Source organism: Equus caballus, chromosome 14, assembly GCF_041296265.1.
Source record: "Equus caballus isolate H_3958 breed thoroughbred chromosome 14, TB-T2T, whole genome shotgun sequence".
NCBI lineage: Eukaryota > Metazoa > Chordata > Mammalia > Perissodactyla > Equidae > Equus > Equus caballus.
Genome location: NC_091697.1, coordinates 24,136,124 through 24,157,461, shown reverse-complemented (window position 1 = coordinate 24,157,461; position 21,338 = coordinate 24,136,124). Strand labels below are relative to the sequence as shown.

At 42.0% G+C, this 21,338-nt stretch overlaps 1 protein-coding gene across 1 annotated transcript in view; it reads left to right on the top strand.

The window, feature by feature from the left end:
• The window catches only part of ATP6V0E1 (ATPase H+ transporting V0 subunit e1), a 35,128-nt gene that overhangs the window by 6,055 nt on the left and 7,735 nt on the right, over positions 1-21,338 (top strand). The window contains exon 3 of the mRNA XM_023617229.2: positions 20,657-20,786. Coding sequence (XP_023472997.1) covers positions 20,657-20,750 — 94 coding nt within the window. The 3' untranslated portion in view covers positions 20,751-20,786. The remainder of the gene's footprint in view (positions 1-20,656; positions 20,787-21,338) is intronic.

The following is a 21,338-nucleotide window of genomic DNA, read 5'->3' as shown; positions in this document are numbered from 1 at the left end:
TTTCAGCTCTGAAGAATGGAATGAGTCAAGCTCCAGAAAAAACGGTATTAATCAGTTCATGGAGAAAACCACTTCAGGGTATTCAAAGGCCTTACGATTTCTTTTTTTCCTTTTTCTTTTAATTGAAGTATATTTCACATGCCATTAAATGTATCCTTTTAGGGATTTCTTTTTAGAGTTTTGAACCAGTGGTTCTCTTTTCTAGAAGAAAGCTTTCTAGTTTCCCAAGGCCACCTTCTATGGAGAGTATTGGTGTTGGCCAAACTATTGTTTAATGCCCGAATGAGGTAGGAAGCAGCAATTCTATTCCTGTGGTGAAAGGCCATGGCTCTCTGTGACTCTGAGTCTATGAATTTCTTATATCTTGGGGCTTTTCACTAAGGTTTTTTGAAGAATGTGGGGATGAGCCAATTCTAGTTCTTGGCCTGGATCAAAATCTACCCTGACAGAGTTATTACCATGAATTTTGGCTGTCTGGCCCATCATTCAGTCACGTGTTTAAGAGCAGGTTTGAGAATTTACAGCTGAATCATAATCCACTGTACAAGCTTTGCTGAGCGGTGATGGTGGTGTTTGGCTGCTTCGGCGCTGGGGCTTAGATGATGAGGCTTTCTCCACTGGGCTTCTTTAGCCTTTCTTCTGGTTGGAGAGGTAAGAGAGGCTTTTTCAGGTGATAGCTCAGCCTCCAGAATGGGTGTCTGACAGGTGACATGTGAAGGGAACTCTTATACCAGCCGTGTTCATCTCTGAAGAGTAAATGAGAAGTACATGCATCATAAGAACTCATCCTTTTAGTAAGGGTGACTGAACACCAGCCTGTCCTACTGAATCTCCCGTAGAAATCCGAACAAGGGAGCTCTGTGTCCATCCAGGAGCCAGGGAATGGTCCTGTGATTGAAAAGGCCTTTGTTTTTATTTTTTTGAAGCTCTCTGCGGCATGAGCAGTAAGGTTGGTGGTGAGGTCTTAAAAAAGAGAAAATGGTCACACAGAAGAACGACCTGAGATTAAACTGAGACGGAACAGAGATGTTTTGTAACTTTCTGGTCCTCCATCATCTTTGAAATTTGGTTAATTTTTATGATATTCTCTTTAAAACAAAGAGGAAAAAACCTTTCCAATTAGCCTCATTTTTAATTTTCAAGCGTAAAATGAATATTTGGACTTGGTTGGAAATTATTTCCCTTTGAGTCCCAGTGACTCGATTGAGAACTCCATGAACCCTTACCTCTTGCTTCTGGATTTTAGGCCATTCTTTCCTTTGTCCCACAGGGCTGGCGACTGCTCTGTTGACAGTGGATCAGTAGTGTCATCAGTGTGTTAATAAAGGTAGTACAGTGTTCCAACATTAGATGCTTTTGGAGGCCATTTTGTGGGGAAATGAGTTGGGTAGTACAGACTATGAAATTATTTTTTCATTTTGTTTCTTTGAAACCTGATCATATATTCTGTTTAGCAAAATATTTGCCTGAAACATATGAGTGGAATTCTAACACCAAATATTTTACATACCTTATTCCACAAAGGAGTGAGATTCTATAAGAAATTAAATTTGAAATTCAAAGAAAGCTTCACTGTTTGGCACTAGTAAATATATTTTCTTAAAACACCTCTTTTGAAGTAAGACACACCCAAAGAGACTTTGTATTTCCTAAACAAAGTCATGTTTTGAAATGCATTCATGGACTTTTAAATAGCCTTCTGTTTGTGGCAATTTTTTTCTCTTTCCAGTTTGTTCTAGTTTAAGATTTGATTCCATGGGGCATAACTTGTTTGAGCTCTGAATAAATCAGGATCTCTGCCAGTAGAACCAGAATCACTTTTGTTTCTTAAGCATACAATCCTATTAGTCACTATTTCTATACTTTCTCTTGGTCTTAAGTCAGTTTTTAATGTCGAATTATGTTGTGGCTTACCCAGAGTCACAAAACTCACATCATCTTCAAGGTAAATTAGAAATTTTGTATTGTGAAGATACATTTCCTTTTTGGAAAATGTGCTGTGTTTGTAGAACTTGACTAATTATAAATCTTACCAGCAGAGTGATATAGAAAAAGAAGTAGTGACTTTGTTCTGCTGGGGTGAATAATATTTGGTCTGATTACGTTGTACAATGGCTTTGTGAGTTTTTACATAAGATGCTGTGTGTAAAAACGTACGAAGGACAAGAAAAATGTAAAGTAACATTACCAGTGATTTTTTTTTTAGTAAATTATTTTGATTCAAAAAACTGTATGTTACTTGTAAGCACAGTTTACTTACAAGGCTGTTGTAGCATGTATTTTGTTGGGCCTGATTAGAATGCATTCACGTAATGTATGTATTTAGAGTATACTGTGTACCAGGCACTGGATATACAGTAGTGAATGAATAAAACAGACATATCTTCCTGCCCTCCTTAGTGAGGGGAGACAGGCGGTAAACAAATAAAGAGCCAGGGAAGCCCCAGTCACTTCCCAGAGAAGTTCCCTCATCTACTCATTCCCGTAAACCCCTGTGACCCTAAACAAGTCCCCCCCTCACTCACCCCTCCAGCCTCCTAACACTCGCCATCACACAAGGACCTGCCCAGCCTACAGGAACTTTGGCCCACTTGTCCAGGAATTTGCAGATCCACAGCTGAGCCCAGCCTTGCTTTGGTCCTGGCTCTGGAACCAGTTTGGCCACAGGACAGGATCACCTCCTAGGGCCAGGGTCCTCCACTTTGGTTTCCAACCAGGTAGCCACAAGCTGGTCAGTTTCTGGGATGCTCTTTACTATAGCATATATGGGGTTTTTTTTTAACTTTTTTTTTTTGGACTTTTAAGACCTACTGTATGCTCTCTACAAAAGTAGAGAGAATAGTATAATGAACCTTCATTTGCCTGTCACCCACTGTCAAAAATTTTCAACTCATGGCCCATCTTGTCTCATCTCCACACACTTTCCCCCTTTGCCTGAGATTATTTTGAGGCAAACCCCAGACATATCAGTTTATCTATAAATATTGCAATATATATCTCTAAAAGATAATCATTCTTTTTTGCAAGTATAACCGCAATACCATTATCACACACAGAAAAGTTAATTCCTTTATATCATCAAATATCCTATAATTAAATTTCCTTGGTTGTCTCTTTATTTATTTTACATTTATTGTTTCACTGAAGATGCACATAAAGACCACACATTGCAATTGGTGAATGTGTCTTCCAAGTCTGTCTTTATTGGTTTCTTCGCCATATCTCTTTGTTTTTTTTCTTGCATATTGTAATAGAAAAACCTGAGTTGTTTGCCCCTTAGTTTTCCAGAGTCTAGTCCTTGTTAATTGCATAACCATGGTGTCATTTAACATGTTCTTCTTTCTTCTGTGTTTGCTCTAAGTTGGTAGTCATAGCTAGGGGCTAGGTCACTTTTCAGGTTCAGCTTTTTGGTACGTTGTTTCATAAATGTTGTTGAGGCTTTCATCAGGAGGTACATAATGTCTGATTTTTCTTTTTCTTTTTCTTTTTCTTTTTTTTGAGGAAGATTAGCCCTGAGCTAACTACTGCCAGTCCTCCTCTTTTTTACTGAGGAAACCTGGCCCCGAGCTAACATCCGTGCCCATCTTCTAATTTATATGTGGGACGCCTACCACAGCATGGCGTGCCAAGCAGTGCCATGTCCACACCCGGGATCCGAACCGGTGAACCCCAGGCCACCGAGAAGCGGAACATGAGAACTTAACCGCTGCATCACGGGGCTGGGCCCCATAATGTCTGATTTTTCTTTGAGTTGTTAACATCATTAATGATGTTCTGTTTTTTAAATTTCTTGTTTATTCATTAGCTAGAATATGTCCATAAATAAAGATTTACTTCATCAACTATTTCGTTATCCAGATAACTGAAAACAGTTCATAAAGGAAAGCTAGGATATATATGTGGTTTTCTCTTTCCTTACCAGTTTTCAAAATAATGAATTGGTTCCCCAGCATCTTCCAAAGGCGAACAACAATTTTTGTTTTGTGGAAGTATCGTTATGATCTGATACATTTAAACATATTTGATGTGTTTCAATCCAGTATAATTAGTGGCCTTGCTGGTTCAGATTGTCCTGTCTTGGCCAGTGGAAGCACTGTGTTTTATTTGACCTTCTGTTGACCTTCTGGTTGGTGGTCTCTGTCTTCCCTCTAGCTTTGAAGCTCCTTCAGGACAGAAAATGTATTTTGTATAGGTGGAATGTCCGTCTCTGTCTCTCCACAGATTGGTAATTTGTGTGTGTGTCTCCTATCTCATTTGGTGATGTCTGCTAATAAAAGGAAACAGCGGCAACAGTAATGGAAAGCAGTGGGTAACTCAAGTTAAACTTGTTCCTGAAATGTGAGGCCCTTCTGCCCTTGCTCCTTTCAGCTTAGAGCTCCCGCATGGACAGCCAAAGGAAGCCGTGTGTTGTTTTAGCTAATTTATGTGTTCCTTTCATTGGGTTTTTCTGTTTGTCTCTCTTATTTATGGTTGGTTGGTTGTTGCGCAGCTTGTTATCCACCTTCACCTGGAATTCATCCAATAAGCATTTCATAGAACACCTACTCTGTGCCAGTTCCTGGATATCCAGGAGGGAACCAGACCCCAGCCCTCCTGGGCTGACCGTCTAGTGAGGGGAGTCAAACAAGCAGATTGACAGCAGCAGCAGCCAAGTCGTTCTGAAGTTGCAATAAAGTGAGAAAGTGCTTTAAAGGGCCAAATGGGTGCTGCGATTGAACAGAGAACAATAGGGGCAGTGGGAGAGAGAAAGAGATTTATTTAGGGTGATTACAGAAAGCCTGTTTGTGGAGGGGTCAGCCATGGGGGGAACTGCAGTCAGGGTCTTTGCAAATGCGGAGACACTGAGGGGTCCGGACCTTGGAATGTTCTGGGAGAGTTGTGTGACTGGGGTTTACTGGTGAGGCAGGGAGTGGCAGGTTTGGGATTTAGGCAGGGCGGCCAGGTTGTGTCGGGTTTTATGGGCTGGGGTAAGGGCTTTAGGTTTTATATAAAGTGAATAGGAAATCTTTCCAGGTTTTTAATAAAGGAGAGATTGGGTGGGATGATCACTGTGGCTGCTCTGTGGAGAACAGACTGCTTGGAGACCAGTGTGGCAGCGGGGACACCATTTAGAAGGTTCTTAGATTCATGAGGGTGAGAAATCTCAGTGGTTTGGTCTGGGGTGATGGTAGTGAAGATGAAGCGAGGTGCATAGATTTGAGAGGTAATTGAGGGGTACAGTTTATTGGTCCTGCCAATAGATTGGATGTGGGAGGAGTCAGATGGCTCCCAGGTTTCTGGTTTGAACCATTTCCTAAGATGGAGACTTGGGTTAGGATGAATTTCAAAATAAAAGTTCACTTGGGTAATGCTAAGATTGAGATACTGTGAGACTTCTAAAAGATGTCAAGTGGGAAAGTGGAAATAGGGAGAGAGAATTGAGGCCCTGAGAATTATGCAATTTCCTCCGACAGTCATTCTCTACTGGGGCTGCTGCTGGCATCCAGTGGGTAGAGGCCAGGCATGCTGCTGACCATCCTCCACTGCACAGGAGAGTGCACTCCCCCCAGCAAAGAATAATTTGGCCCCTAATGTCAATAGTGCTGAGGTTGAGAAACCCTACCCTAGGGGAAGTGATGGAGAGAGAAGAGACGAGAGGATAGGGCCAAATCTGGAGAGTGCCAGCATAGGTGTACAGATGAGGAAGAGCCAGAAAAGGGCAGCCTCGAGCCTCCACTGTTAAATAAGGGCAAGTGACTGGACTGTAAAAAGGGATGGGAGGGTAGTAAAATCAGCAGGCGTACACCCCAAAGAGGTCAGTTTTCCACAAGGATGGGAGAGATTGTCTGGATGCAGCACAGAGAGAGCAAGGAAGTTGCTAACCCCGTTGCCAAAGCCTGAGTTAGCTGATGCAAGAACAAGAAGCCTTCTCCGCTTGAGAGAGCCTCTGGGGGAGCCAGGTTTCAGTGAAGCTGTGGGCGACACGGGAAGTGTGTGAGTGAGTGGCAGACAGTTGAGCAAGTGATGGAAAACACAGTGCAAGGGTTTGGAAGAAAGGGAAGGACAGGAAGTTGGATCAAGTGGTGATAGAATTTGGGCCGTAATAAATGGTTCTGGGAGGTTTGGAAAAAATTTTTCTGGCAAAAGTTGAGGTAAACTAAGAAATGAGACCTGTTGAACTTAGTTCTCCTAGTTCCTGTTACTAAGCAAGGACTCGGTCCTGAAGGCTTTGCACAATGCCTTGGCAGTGGAGAGAGTTTGGCAGTTAGGCGTGACCGCTTCCGAGGGCCACAGGCGCTAGAATGGTGGGGTCAAGCTTTGTTTTGTTGTTTTCCCAATACAGATACCCAGTTGTTGCTTCACCATTGGCTGAAAAGACTTTCCTTTCTCCATTAAATTACTTTGGCATCTTTGTTCAAAATGATTTGCCCATGTATATGTGAGTCTGTTTCTGGACTACCCCTCCTGTTCATTGATCTCTGTCTGGCTTTATGACAATACCACACTCTCTTGAATATTGTAGCTTTGTATTGAAATCAAGAAGCGTAAGTCCCCCATGTTTGTTCTTCAAAATTACTTGGCTGTTCTAAAATAGCCATATGAATTTTAGAATCAACTTGTTAGTTTCTAAAAAAAGAAAAGCTTGTTGAGATTTTAATTGGGATTGTGTTCAATCTCTAGATCAAATTGGAGAGAACTGACATTTTAACAATACTGAGTCTTCTAATCATAAACATGGTTCTGTCTCCATTTATTTAGATTTTCTTTTATTCCTTATTCCCTTCCTTCTCCTGACTTTGGGCTTAATTTGCTCTTTTTCTAGCTTCTTGCAGTGGAAACTTAGATCATTGATTTCAAACCTGTGTTCTTTTTAAATGTAAGCAGTTAATGGAATAAAATTCTCTCTAAGCTTTGCTTTAGCTACAGCCTACAAATTTTGATGATGCTGTGTTTTCATTTTTAGAAATGTGGTGTTTAATTTCCAGATATTTGGTGCTTTTCTAGAAGATACACTCTGTAAGATTCCAATCTTTTGAACTTATTTTATGGCCCATCATACGGTTTATGTAGATGCCCATCGTGTGCACTTGAAAAGAATGTATGTTTTGTGGTTGTTGAGTGTTGTGTTCTATAAAAATCAGGTCATGGTAGTTGAAATCATCTATTTCCTTACTGAATTTTCTGGTCGACTTGTATTAATTACTGAGAGAGGGTATTAAAATCATCAGCTGTTCTTGTGGATTTTTCTGTTTCTCTTTTTAATTCTTTCCATTTTTGTTTCATATGTTTTGAAACTCTGTTATTAGGAGCATACACATTTATGACTGTTATGTCTTGATGAATTGACATTTTTATCATTATAAAATATCCCTGTTTATCCTTGGTAATACTCCTTGACTCGTTTTTTACTTTGTCTGATATTAATAATCATACCACCTTTCTTACGCTTATTGCATCCCTGTCTTTATATTTAGAATGTGCCTTTTTGCAGACAGCCTATAGCTGGGTCTTACTTTTTTATCCATTCTGAATGTTTTTGCCTTTCAAGTGGCAAATGATTTTCCTTATGCAATTGCTGTAATTATTAGTATACCTAGGTTTGGGTCCACTGTTTTGTTGTTTTCTGTTTGTCTCATCTGTTTTTTATTCCTCTGTTCTTCTTTTTATACCTTATTTTAGATTGGCTATTTTTAGTATTCTGTTTTAATTCCTCTAAGGGCTTTTTAGCTATACGTTTTTGTATTTTCCTTTTTAGTGTTGTTCTAGAGATTGCAATATGCATTCTTAACTTTTCATAGTCTACTGAGAGTTAATACTGAACCATTTCTTCTAGGTTATATAATTTGTTGGCGCATAGCTTTTCATAGGAAAAGCTTTTTTCATTTTCTTATAATCCTTTGTATTTCTGGTGATATCTGTTGTAATTTCTCCTTTCATTTCTGATTTTATTTATTTGAGCGTTCTCTTTTTTTCTTAGTGAGTCTAGCTAAATAAAGGTTGTCAATTTTGTTGATCTCTTCGAAGAACCAGCTCTTAGTTTCATTGATCTCTTCTGTTGTCTTTTTAGTCTCTATTTAGTTTATTTTCTTCCCTCTACTGATCTTAGGCTTTGTCCTTCTTTGTTTAGTTCCTTTAGGTGTAATGTTAGATTGTTTATTTGAGATTTTCCTTGTTTCTTGAGGTAGGCGTGTATGCTATAAACTTCCCTTTTTAGTAGCACTTTTGCTGTATCCCATAGATTTTGGTATGTCATATTTTCATTTGTCTCTGGGTACTTTTTAATTTCTCCTTTGATTTCTTTGTTGACCCAGTAGTTGTTCAGTAGCATTTTGTTTACTCCCCACATATTTGTGACTTCTCCAGCTTTCTTCTTGTAGTTGATTTCTAGTTTGATACCATTGTGGTCAGAAAAGATGCTTGATATGATTTCAGTCTTCTTAAATTATTGAGACTTGTTTTGTGGCTAACATGTGCTCTATCCTGGAGAATGTTCCATGTGCATTCAAAAAGAATGTGTATTCTGTTGTTTTTCTTCTTTTTTTTTTAATTTTTAAATTTTTTTTACAATTTATTTTATTTTATTTTATTTTACTTTTTGAGGAAGATTAGCCCTGAGCTAACATCTGTTGCCAATCCTCCTCCTTTTTTGCCGAGGAAGACTGGCCCTGAGCTCACATCCACGCCCATCTTCCTCCACTTTATATGGGGGATGCCTACCACAGCATGGCGTGCTAAGTGGTGCCATGTTCGCACCCGGGATCCAAACCAGTGAAGCCTGAGTCGCCAAAGCAGAACGTGCACACTTAACCGCTGAGCCACCAGGCTGGCCCCCTGGTGTTTTTGGATGGAATGTTCTGTATATATCTATTAAGTCCATGTAGTTTAATGTGTCATTTAAGGCCAGTGTTTCCTTATCAATTTTCTGTCTGGATGATCTATCCATTGACATAGGTGGGGTGCTAAAGTCCCCTACTATTATTGTGTTACTATCAGTTTCTTTTATGTCTGTTAACATTTGCTTTATGTATTTAGGTGCATAGGTATTTACAAGTGTTACATCCTCTTCTGGATCATTCCTTTTATCATTAGATAAATGCTCTTCTTTGTCTTTTATTAGGCTTTCTGTTTGAAAATCTATTTTGTCTTATGTAAGTATTGCTACCCCAGCTTTCTTTTTGTTTCCATTTGCATGGAATATCTTTTTGCATCCCTTCACTTCTGGTGTGTGAGTGTCTTTAGATTTGAAGTGTTTCTCTTGTAGGTGGCACATATATATTGGTCTTGGGCTTTTTTCAGCCGTTCAGCCACCCTGTGTCTTTTGATTGGAGCCTTTAGTCCATTTACAATCAGAATGATAATAAATGAAATAGAGACTAAAAAGACAATAGAAGAGATCAGTGAAACTAAGAGCTGCTTCTTTGAAGTGATCAACAAAATTGACAAACCTTAAGCTAGATTCACTAAGAAAAAAAGAGAGAAAGCTCAAGGTAATTATTGCTGGGTATGTACTTACTGCTATTTTGTTAATTGTTTTCTAGATATTTTTGTAGTTGTTCTCTGTTCCTTTTTTCTTTCCCTGCTCTCTTCCCTTGTGATTTGATGACTTTAGTGTTATGTTTGGGTTCCTTTCTCTTCATTTTTTGTGTATCTATTGGTTTTTGTTTGTGGTTACCATGAGGTTAGTCTGTAACAACCTATGTATTTAGCAGTCTGTACTAATTTAATGGTCTCTTCAGTTTGACCTCACGTTTTTTACCACCCCTACGTTTTATGTTTTTGACATCATATTTTACTTCTTTTAATTTTGTGTATCCCTTAACCTCTTCTTGTAGATATAGATGATTTTAGTACTTTTGTCTTTGACTTTCATACTACCAGCTCTGTAAGTGGTTGATCTACTACCTTTACTGTATATTTGCCTTTACCAGTGATATTTTTCTTTGATAATTTTCTTATTTCTATTTGTTGCCTTTTCTTTTCCACTTAAAGAAGTCCTTTTAACATTTTTTTGTAAGGCCGGCTTAGTGGTGATGAACTCCTTTAGTTTTTGCTTGTCTAGAAAACTCCTTCTCTCTCCTTCCATTTGAATGATAACCTTGCTGAGTGGAGTATTCTTAGTTGTAGATTTTTTCCTTTCAGTGTTTTGAATATATCATGCCACTCCCTTCTAGCTTGTAAAATTTCTACTGAAAAGTCAGTCTCATGGGCATTCCTTTGTATGTAACTTGTTACTTTTCTCTTGAAGCTTTTAAAAGTCTCTCTTTATCTTTAATTCTTGACATTTTAATATGATGTGTTCTTATGTGTTTCTCTTGGGTTCCTCTTGTTTGGTACTCTCTGTGTTTCTTGTACCTGGATGTCTGTTTCCTTCTCCAGGTTAGGGAAGTTTTCAGCTATTATTTCATCTTTTTTGTTGTTGTTTTTTTTTCCTTTTTCTCCCCAAAGCCCCCTGGTACATAGTTGTGTATTTTTAGCTGTGGGTCCTTCTAGCTGTGGCATGTGGGACGCCGCCTCAGCTTGGCTTGATGAGCAGTGCCATGTCCGCACCCAGGATCCAAACCAGCAAACCCCGGGCCACTGAAGTGGAGCGCACAAACTTAACCACTCAGCCGCAGGGCCAGCCCCCTATTATTTCTTCAAATAAGTTCTCTGCCCCTTTGTCTCTCTCTTTTCCTGGGATGCCTATATTGCAAATGTTAGTACACTTGATCTTGTCGCAGAGGTCCCTTAAACTGTCCGCATTTTTAATTCCTTTTTCTTTTCAGCTTGGGTGATTTCCTCTACTCTGTCTTCCAGATTGCTGATCTTATCTTCCGCTGTTAACTCCCTCTGTTGAATTTTTCACTTCAATTGTTGTATTCTTCAACTCCGGTTGGTTCTTTTTTATATTTTCTAAGCCTGCTGACGTTCTCACTCTGTTCATCTGTTCCTCTCCCAAGTTTGGTAAACATTGTTATGACCATTGCTTTGTACTCTTTATCAGGTAGATTGTTTATCACTGTTTTATTTAGTTCTTTTTTTTTTGAGTATTTGTCTTGTTCCTTTAAGGAGACAGAGGAATATGTTCCAAATATTTTTCCTACTTCTCTGTGCTTATTTCTATGTATTAAGTAGATCAGCTGCATCTCCTGATCTTGGAAAAGTTGTCTTATTTAGGAGATGTCTTTTGCGGCCCAGCAGTGTGCTTCCTCTCATCATCTGTGCCAAATGTTCCAGGGGTGTCCCCTTTGTGAGCTGTGTGTGCTCTTCTGTTTTGGCAAGACCACAATTGCTGCAGACATGCAGGTAGGCAGGGCTGGCCCGTGGGCTTGCTGATTTCGAGTCCTGGCCACATGTGGCTGCTGTGGGTGTGTTGTTGGGAGGAGCACACTCCTGGCTGTGAGTTCTGGTAGTGCAGGACTGCTGTGAGCTCACTTGTGGGCAGGGAACGCCCCTGGTGTAGCTGGTTGCTAGGCTGTGGGCAACTGCTACTGGCTCATTGGTGGACAGGGCAGGCAGGGCAAGCCCCCATGGGTTGGCCCTGCTGCCTGGCTGCACATGACTGCCTCAGGTGCCCTAGAGGGGTGCTGCCCCATCCACAACTAACAGGCTGAAGGGAGGATTCCCAAATGGCACCTGCCAGCATTGATATCAGCAGAGCTGAACTAGGTCACAAAAATGGTTGCCACCACTGTCTCAGAGTTTTTAGGGGTGTCCTAACTGCCTCCTGCTTCTCTGGGAGACGCTCCAAGCTTAGTAAGTGAGTCTCCTTTACCAATGGGCTATGCACTTTTCTACCTGGTGTTTTTGTGCTGATTTCCAAGTTGAGTGAGTCTGTGCCTGGGCCCTTTAAGACCAGGTTTTCTTTTTCCTGAAGTTCTTTGGTTTTCCTGGGCATGTTCCCCGCTGGTTTTCAAAGCCAGGTGTTTTCAGGTCTTGTGTCTCCTGTGCTGGATCTAATGTGGAGCTTGAATCCCTCCTGCAGGACAAGCTCCCTACCTTTGAGATCACTCCTGACCGTGAATCACCGTGGCCAGGTGTGCTCTTTTCCTCAGCAGGACTGTATCTCTGCCTCTTCCACTCCTCTTGGTGTTGTCCCTTGTTATGGAGGTTCTTTTCATCCAGTTTCCAGATCTCCCTCTGAGGAAATTATTCCACATGTAGTTGTAGATTTGCTGTGTCTGTGGGAGGAGTGGAGCTCAGGATCCTCCTATGCTGCCATCTTCCAACCAGCCTTGTTGTATAAGAGCTGTTTTAAAGTCCTTAGCTTTTTCTTTTTTTTTTTAAGGTTTTGTTTTTTCCTTTTTCTCCCCAAAGCCCCCCGGTACATAGTTGTATATTCTTTGTTGTGGGTCCTTCTAGTTGTGGCATGTGGGACACTGCCTCAGCATGGTTTGATGAGCAGTGCCATGTCCGCGCCCAGGATTCGAACCAACGAAACACTGGGCCGCCTGCAGCAGAGCGTGAGAACTTAACTACTCGGCCCCAGGGCCAGCCCCTAAAGTCATTACCTTTTAACTGCAACATTTGTGTCATTTTGGAATCAGTTTCTGGTGATTCCTTTGTCCTTGGCTGTTGATCACATTTCTTTTTTTCTGCGTGTCTGTTTTTTACTAAATAGAGTAGTCCCCCTTATATGTGAGGGATATGTTCCAGGACCCCCAGTGGATGCCTGAATCCTCAGATAGTATCAGACCTTATAGATACTGTTTTTTCCTATACATATACCTATAATAAAGTTTAATTTATAAATTAGGCATAGTAAGAGATTAACAACAATAAATAATAAAATAGAACAATTAATATAGTGTAATAAAAGTTATGTGAATGTGGGCGCGCTCTCTCAAAATATTGTACTCTGCTCACCCTCTGTTCTTGTGATGGTGTGAGATGATACAGTGTCTACACGATGGGATGAAATGAGGTGGATGACATAGTGTTATTTTCAGACCTTGGTTGACCGCAGTAACTGAAACTGCAGAAAGCAAAACGACGGATAAGGGGGACTACGGTACTAGATATTGTAGAGGATCGAGACTCTGGATTTTCTGTTCCTCTGAAAAAGGATACATTTTGTTCTCACAAGCAGTTAAATTATTAATTGATCATCTTAAATTTTTGGAGGATTGATTTTACACTTTGTTGAGGCAGATTTATTTCAGTTTTGCCCTTAGATTAGAGTGAGCTCTCTGTGAAGATGTGGCCCTTCTGGGGTTTCCGTGGAAAACCTGAAGTGTTTACTGAGCCCCTCTAACTTTAGGCTCCAAATTTTCTTTCCGCAGGGGTAGGCAGCTGCTGAAATCTCTGCTCTGTTTTTTCAGCCTTCTGAGTGTTTTCCACCAGTCCTTGGCCTTTCCCGGGCACATTCATGGGTCAGGGATCAGCCAAGGAGTTAAGAGGAATTTATACACAGGTTTGGGGGCTCCCCTTTGCATCACCTCCTTTTTGAGATTTTCCTTCTTAATTTCCAACTGCTCTGGCAGCTCTGAGCTTCATCTTTTGATACCTCAAGCCAGTAAGACTGCAGGTTCTTGCTTGTGCTCCAGTTTTCCTGCCCCACCCCTGACCTAGACGGTGTCCTCAGGGGAAATGCTGTATCAAGGTACCAGTGTGGCCTGCTGCTTTCGAGGATCAAACCCCTCCAGTTTCTACCTGCGTTTGAACACACTCTAGCATCGTCAAATAGGTGTTTTTCGTTTTGTTCAGGGATCACAGTTACTGTGTATAGAATGAGTCTGATACAAGTATTCTGCTATTACCAGAACTAGAACCTCACCTATTGACTTTTTTATTTTCAAGTGTTATATTTTCATTTCTATACAAGCTGTTTTTACTTCCCTTACGGTTTTGTTTCCCCCTCCTTTCCTTATTCCTTTCTTCCCTCGTTTCTTTCCTTCTTTCTCCCTGCACGTATTTTAAGCTTATTTCTTTAGACGTAGTTTAGTTTTAGTTCGTATCTGATAATTCCAGTATCTGAAGTCCTTGTAGGTGTGTGTCTGCTCTTTGCTGTCTTTGCTGACTCACACTCATGGTGCCTTGTTTCCATATGTGTTTAGTTATGTTTGACTGCCAGCTCTTCATTTTCCTTATAATTTTATGTGTGTGACTTCTTTGCGACCTGATATGAAGGTGGGCTCCTCCAGAAAGGATTTACATTGCTTCTGCCAGATGCCTAAGGCCATCACCAGTGTGGGATTAAATTAAGTAAAATTCTTGGTATGTGGTTTTTTAAAAAACTGTAGAATGAATTTGAGTTGCAAACCTTTATGAAGGTCAGTTCTCAGTGGCAGTGTTCTCCTTCATTCTTGATGCTTATATTTGAGAGAGTTGATTTTCCTAGCATTCCTTTTGAGGTAGTTGTGTCTAATTTACCCTTACTTTAAGATAGAACCCTTTGGGGAGTCTCAGCTTTTTTGGGGGGTGGGGTGGGGAATGAAACTGTTATTAGACTCCCTTCCTGGGCTTTGTCTACTGTTTCCCAGGCCCTGTGAGGTCTGAAAACAAAAGCTCAGGTTCATCTGGTTTAGTCTGTGCTCGCAAGGTGTGGAAAGCAACCTGCAGTCACTTCATTTTGCTCTCTGGGTACTTGCCTTCTCTTAGTTCTTAGGTCTGAGAAGTGCTTACATTTCTGTCATGGCTACATTTAAAATATTTGAATATCTTGGCTGTTTGTAGTGGAAGGGAAATCTGGGTGCCTGGCCCAGCATAATATATTATCTGCTATATGAAAAAGTTTATTTTTGTTATTCTGACTTTAAATCTTTTCCTTTATAATTTGGAAGATAAGAGGATTGTTACAGACTCTGAACCAAAAGGCCTGGTATAGAAAGTGTGGAGGAAAAAAGGGAAAGATGTTTCAAGATTAGAGCTGGCAAAAATAAGGCATATTCCTACATAGTGAAAGAGCCATAGTAGAGATGGGGTGGGCATAAGGCTAATGGAAAATAGATTTGTGCCTTTTCCTTTGCAACCCTCTTCCAAACCCCCATGGCTGTAGCAGAATTCAGTTCCTTGTGGTTGTAGGACTGAGATCCCATTTCCTTGCTGCCTGTCAGTTGGGGGCTGCTCTCAGCTCCTAGAGGCCACCCACATTCTTGCCATATGGCTCTTCCGTCTTCAAAGCCAGCCACAGAGATTCTCCTTTGTATCATAGCCTTCTCATCCTGTAGTCTGGGTCCAATAAGGACCCACACAGTAGGTTAAACAGAGGAAGTTTAACATAATTATTATCAACTATGACATATTAGTAAGATATAAGGAAACTCTGTGGTACCCTAGGGCTGAGGGAGAGCACCTGAGAAAGGACAAAACTGGAAGGGATTCAGACCTCATTGGAGAAGGGTGGTCTAGCCTACTAGATGCAGAGAAGTTTGTTCGTTTGGCCAGACTAGAGTTAGTGTGGAGGTGCTGGGCAAGCATTAAGCCACCCTCTAGAGTACAGGCAGGAGGTCAGGCGATCAGTGGCGTGGGTATGCAGTGGGAGTCCCTGTGCCAGTGTGAGCAGGAGGCCTTCAAAGCGTGTAGGTCATGCAGGGGCTCTGGTTTCTGAGTCGAGAGCACTGCAGAAGGGTTACTTCCAGGCCGAGACTACAAGATCAAAGAGCGACCGTGTTCTGGGCCTGAGCCTGTGCCGGCTCCACAGAATGTCCTCACACCCACTCTGCCGACTTCCAGCCCACACCTGCAGTGTCCCTCCAGCTCCCTCTACTGAGAAAGCTTCACATCGTGCTCTCTATAAAGGAGAAAAAGGAATTCAGTTGTGCGTTACAGAGCACATATTGAAGGGTGTGTTCCGGGCTGATCGGCAGTGACTTCATAAGTGATACACACACTCCAAATGCCTTTCATCAGGGCAAGTCTCGTCCCTTTTAAGAGCTCGCCTGATTAGGTCAGGTCCACTCAGGATGATTCCCCTTTCTTAAAGCCAGTGGTACCATATAACATGATCTAATCCCAGGAGTGGCTGTCCCATCACATTCACCATCCCGGCTTTAGACAGGGTGTGTATGCCAGGGGATGGCAGCCTTGAGGGAACATCTTAGAATTCTGCCTACCACCGAGGGGGTGCGGGCAGGAGACGAGGTGGAGACGCGAGTTACTCAGTGCTATGTGAGAAACTCCTTTGTAAAGTAACTAGGTTGTATGTCTTGCCGTGGCTTGAATACATTTTTAGCTGTCTCACAAAGAGAGAAAATAACTAGTATTTATTGAACATCTCTTTTTCAGCTACTGCACAGAGCACTTTTATGTACTCTCTGTTTAGTTCTAAACAGCTCGAGGCAGGGATTATCATCTTCATTTTACAAAAGGGGAAACCGAGGCTCATGATATAAGGGCACCTGCCTGGAGTCACTCCACTAATATTTGGTGTAGCTGAAATTAAAATCCAGCCCTGTGTAATTCTGAATCCTGTGTTTTCCAGTAGCATCTAATGACATTGCTGCCCTTGAAAGGATTTGTGTCATTGGAGGGGGATGAGGGGATCGGACAGAGGTCCGTCTTGGTGGAGATAGGGCAAGTGCCCTCCTGCATCTCTGCTGTCTCTCAAGGAGCCCACTGATGGCGGTCACTCCTATTATGGCTCTCCCTGGAGGGATGGAGGATCAGAAGAGAAGTCCTAGCCAGACTTCTCCGTTCCAGCAGGGAAGCGGGGCAGTTATCCGCTTGATCTGCACGTCACCGGGAAGTAACCGTGCCTTTGTTCCCTGTTCTCATATCTGAATGTGGAAAGAAAGAACAAAGCAGGGTTTGAGAGAGCGGGGCATAGGCTGCTCTGCGGGGAGGGCGTATTTCTGCTTGGTGAATTCTAACAACCGAGAGCTGAGCTCATGGTAAGTGGCCAGGGAGTGTTTGTAGAGTGAAAGCTCCTGTACTGGTCTGTATCGAAGCACACGCTACTACTATCCTTGGTTTGTCTCCACAAGCTCATGGACCCCTGGGAGTTGGTCCCTGCCGGTTCCTCCCCTGTCCTCAGAGCCTGACATGGAGCACAGCACTCGTAAATGATCGTGGGATCAGTGAGAACTGCTAGGCTGCTTCATTTGTCTTGTCCTTAATACCCTATGGGAGCAGCGGGGTGGAGTGGGCCTCGGGAGTCCTGGATTCCCCTTCCAGCTCGATCCCTGCTTCACTGTGGGGTCTTAAGCTCCCTCGGACCTAGTTTCTTCATTGTTAAAATGAGGAACTGAGACTTGACTTCTGGTCCGTTCCAGTTCTGTAATTCTTTGAAAGATATTACTGTACCATAGCTGCCTCAGTAGTTTGAATGATCTCAGATGGTTAGTTTTCAGTCTGGACTTCAGGTTATGGAGACGTGGAACAGTTTGGGCAAATATGAAGGGTACATTTAGTTCTCTTTTCTTGGACACATGAAGTAATAGATTCATTGGAATATGACCTCTTCCTCCACCCACTACCCACTTCCATCAATTCAGAATGGATTTTTTTTCTCCTTCCAGTTCTCCATCATGTTTATTAGCTTTAAAGGGAAATTTTAAGTCAAGTGGTAGTCGGAAGGGCAGGCACAGAGCTCAGCTGGTTAGAGGGGGAAAATTCCTCCATGAAATTTCAAATGAACTGGCCTGGGCTGTTTCCCAAGGAATTTTCTTAAACTGTGGTTTGTTGGGTTTTTTTTAAGCGAGATGTTTTGCTTGATTTGAAACGTTAAAAATAGTATGTAAAATTAAATTTCAAAAAGTTCCCGAGTCCTAATCTGAGCAAGCAAAGTGGACGTTGTTCTTCTGGGTCTCTCTTCTTTCCCTCGGGTACCAAAGGCTGCGATGCACTTCATCGGTCAGCAGCAGATGGATTCTTTCTTTTCTTAACTCCCAGACAGTTTAGGTTGAGCTAAGTTGATGCCTTCTGAAATGTTGTCAGTTAACATGTTTCAGAAGGTCACTTTTGTCGTGGGAAGATTAGTCTGACCTGATTTCTGGTTCAGGAGCCACTCCCCTCTAATTAGTATTGTGACCATAGGCAAATCATTTAGCTTCTCTCTACCTCAGTTTCCTTAACTGTGTCTGGGGGAATTAGAAGAAAGGTTATATGTGAAGTATAGCATCATTATTTTTTTTTTTTAAGTTTGGCACCTGAGCTAACAACTGTTGCCAATCTTGTTTTTTTTCTTCTGCTTTTTCTCACCAAATCCCCGTGGTACATGGTGGCGTACTTTTTAGTTGTGGGTCCTTCTAGTTGTGGCGTGTGGGACGCCGCCTCAGTGTGGCCTGATGAGCGCTACCATGTCGGCACCCAGGATCCGAACCAGTGAAACCCTGGCCGCCGAAGGGGAGCGTGCGAACTTAGCCACTTGGCCATGGGGCCGGCCCCAGCATCAGTATTTTCTAAAAGCTCCCTAGGTGATGATCATGTGCAGCCAGGATTGAGAACCACTGCTAGACAGCATCATGCACAGGGAGATGGTGTTTTTATTCGGTACTATACATTTTTGATGAGGAAAGGAGGCAGAGACTAGTTTAGGTTCTAACATATTTTTAGTTCAGATTTCTAAGCATTGGCCAGTTATTTTAGCCTTAACAAAAGACGGACAACTGTTTTAAAGTCAGCTTCTGTTGCCTGCTGGGATTGGGGAAGTCCTGGGTCTGTGTGGAATTTTCCATGACTCCTGGCTCTGCACCGTCAGTGTGCACTGCAGTCACAGAGCTTTTCCGTGTGTCTGCCTGTGCTCTCCTCCTCTTCCTTTTTACAGTGACAGAGAGATGTTAAACCTCAAATACAAGTCTTGGTATCTTGTTTGCGTTTAATACTCTGGTTCTAAAGACAGATCAGAGAATCTCATCTGAATTAACTTTTTGTTTATAAAGTGAGTCAGCTTGAGGTATCTCTTTTGGCCCAATTTCCTCAGGTGTCATGTTTCCTGTCGCAAAACCACCTTTGGTGGGGTGTGGAGGGGAGGGTGGGGCGTTGTGTCTGTAGGTGCAAGCTTCTGGTGTGGGGCTGGCAGGTTCTCCGGCAGTCTGATCACGGGTGATCAGAGTCAGCCTTTTGATCCTTTGATTGGAAGAGTTCTGAAAATGACAGCAAATGAAAGAAAAGGGATCCAATCCGATAATGGCCTGGTTGGTTTTGGCTAGTTCTCCTCTTATAGGGGAATTTCAAGCCCTAAAATTTTAGGAGGAGACTGCTGTAGAAATATATCCTTTTCCTTAGAAGGCCGTTCCCTATGTCCTACGCTGAGAGGATAGCGGCATCAGTTTGTTACTAAAAGCTGCCCTCCCGGATCAGGAGATGGAGGCTGGGCTTCTTTACAACACCTCCTCCCAGAAAATGAGAGGAATTGTGGTCAGTTCCTAAGTTTCAAATAGGAGTTAAAGGCAGTGTGTGTCCTTTCATTCTGGTCCATGCTCGAACGCTGCCTCCTGGAAAAGCCTTCCTTGACCACGTTGTCAGAGTTGTACCCCCACTACCGCCAGCATTCTCTGTTCTCCACCCTGCCTTGTTCCCTTCCTGACCTTATGTTAGGTCAGCTTTGTGAGGGTAGTGGCAGTTCATTTTCTCCTTTGTAGCCCTGGGGCCGGGAGCCTAGTAGGTGCTCATCAAATATTTGTTTGATAAGTAAAATATAGAATGGTTGGAATGGCCAGACATTTGCTTACAGTCTTTTCTTTTTGGTCTTTGCTTTGGTCTTAACTCAGTGATTCTGAAACTTCATTAAGTGTATGAATTACTCTATCAGATACAAAGCCGTTTATTCAGAACTTTGTGAGCAGTATAAGAACATTTTAAAGACAATTTTGACTCTGCTGCCTTTTTTTTCTTGCTTTTTCTCCCCAAATCCCCCCAGTACATAGTTGTATATTTTTAGTTGTGGGTCCTTCTAGTTGTGGCATGTGGGACGCCGCCTCAGCATGGCCTGATGAGCAGTGCCATGTCCACGCCCAGGATCCGAGCCAGTGGAACCCTGGGCTGCCGAAGCAGAGCGCGTGAACTCAACCACTCAGCCATGGCCCCCCCCCTTTTTTTTTGCTTTTGCTGCTGCTTTTCACTTCTCTCCCTGAGGTAATATGTAACATCATTGGACTTCCTCCATAACTAGTCTACAGTACAGAGGAATACCTTGTTACCTAGATTCTGAAGTAAGCAGGAGAAATTAAATGCCCACTTGGTTCAGCTTCACTGAGGCTCAAAAAATGTGTCACATATTTGAGTGGTGATGGTGATTAGAGAAGGGGAGCTCAAGTGTTACCGTCTAATTTTGAGATGTGGGCTGAAATGTAACCTTGGCTGCACTAGTGAAAATGGACGTGTCGTGTCTGTTGTGGGTCTTAGCATCTGGAGAATGGATAATGTTAACACCCGTTTTCCCTGAGCCTGGAAGTTGTGATGATGATAAATTGAGATTAGGTAAAAACACTCTGAGGTAAGACTGTATGAATCCAGGAAACCTGGGATACTTTAGATTAAGAAAATGAGAGAAAAGACCAGGATGTCCTCTGATGAGCCTCACCGCTCTGTTAAGATGTATCGAAATGAAGGCAGGGTGCTGCTCTGTGAAGCATTTTGTTGTAAGACTCGCTCCCATCAGCACAATGTGTGATGAACTTTAAGTGTATTAAAGGTTTGGTCTGAACAGAATAGATTTGTTTTACTAAAGCACTTTTTTTCATCTTAATTGAAAATGGTCTGGTTGCAACATGATTTCACCACTTTCGTTGTTGTTTCTCCCCTGTTATTCTTTTAGTTGGCTGATTGCAATTCTGGCCCAACTCAACCCTCTCTTTGGACCACAGTTGAAAAATGAAACCATCTGGTATCTCAAGCATCATTGGCCTTGAGGAAGAAGACCCTCTCTCCAGTGCTCAGTCATTGAGGTGACGATACCCTTGACCTTTCTCATCAGTGTGTCAGTCAGTCAGCTAGAGTTAGCCTTGACTTTTCCTCAGAATTTTATGGCTACTTTAACACTTGGCAAGGGCAGGCTGCTGAAAGCAAACTTGATCTGAAGAGCAGAAATAAATTTGGAACTTAGGCCATTCTCTTTATCAAAGGATTTATCCGTAAGAGTTTTTTAAATTCTGCTATTACCCTGCCCTCTAAATAAATTAAATTCGCATGCAGTCTTTCAGACACAGCTCAGGAACAGGATGACCTATACTTGATATTGCAAGATTCAGCAACTTTAAGAACTGGCTGACAGGTATAAAAGCATTCCTGAATGCTTTGGATAGAGACAGGAGGTTTTTGAAAATTGGCCTTAAAATTGCAGGTTTTATTGGTTCTGAGGACCAGAGAGAGGAGGAATGGTATAGTGGAAAGATTTATTCACTGGCTGAGAGTCAGAAAACCTGTCATTTGGTGTGTTCCTCTACCTCCATTCTTTCAATAAATGGAAGTTAGTGCTAAATGCTTGTCTAGATTCTGGT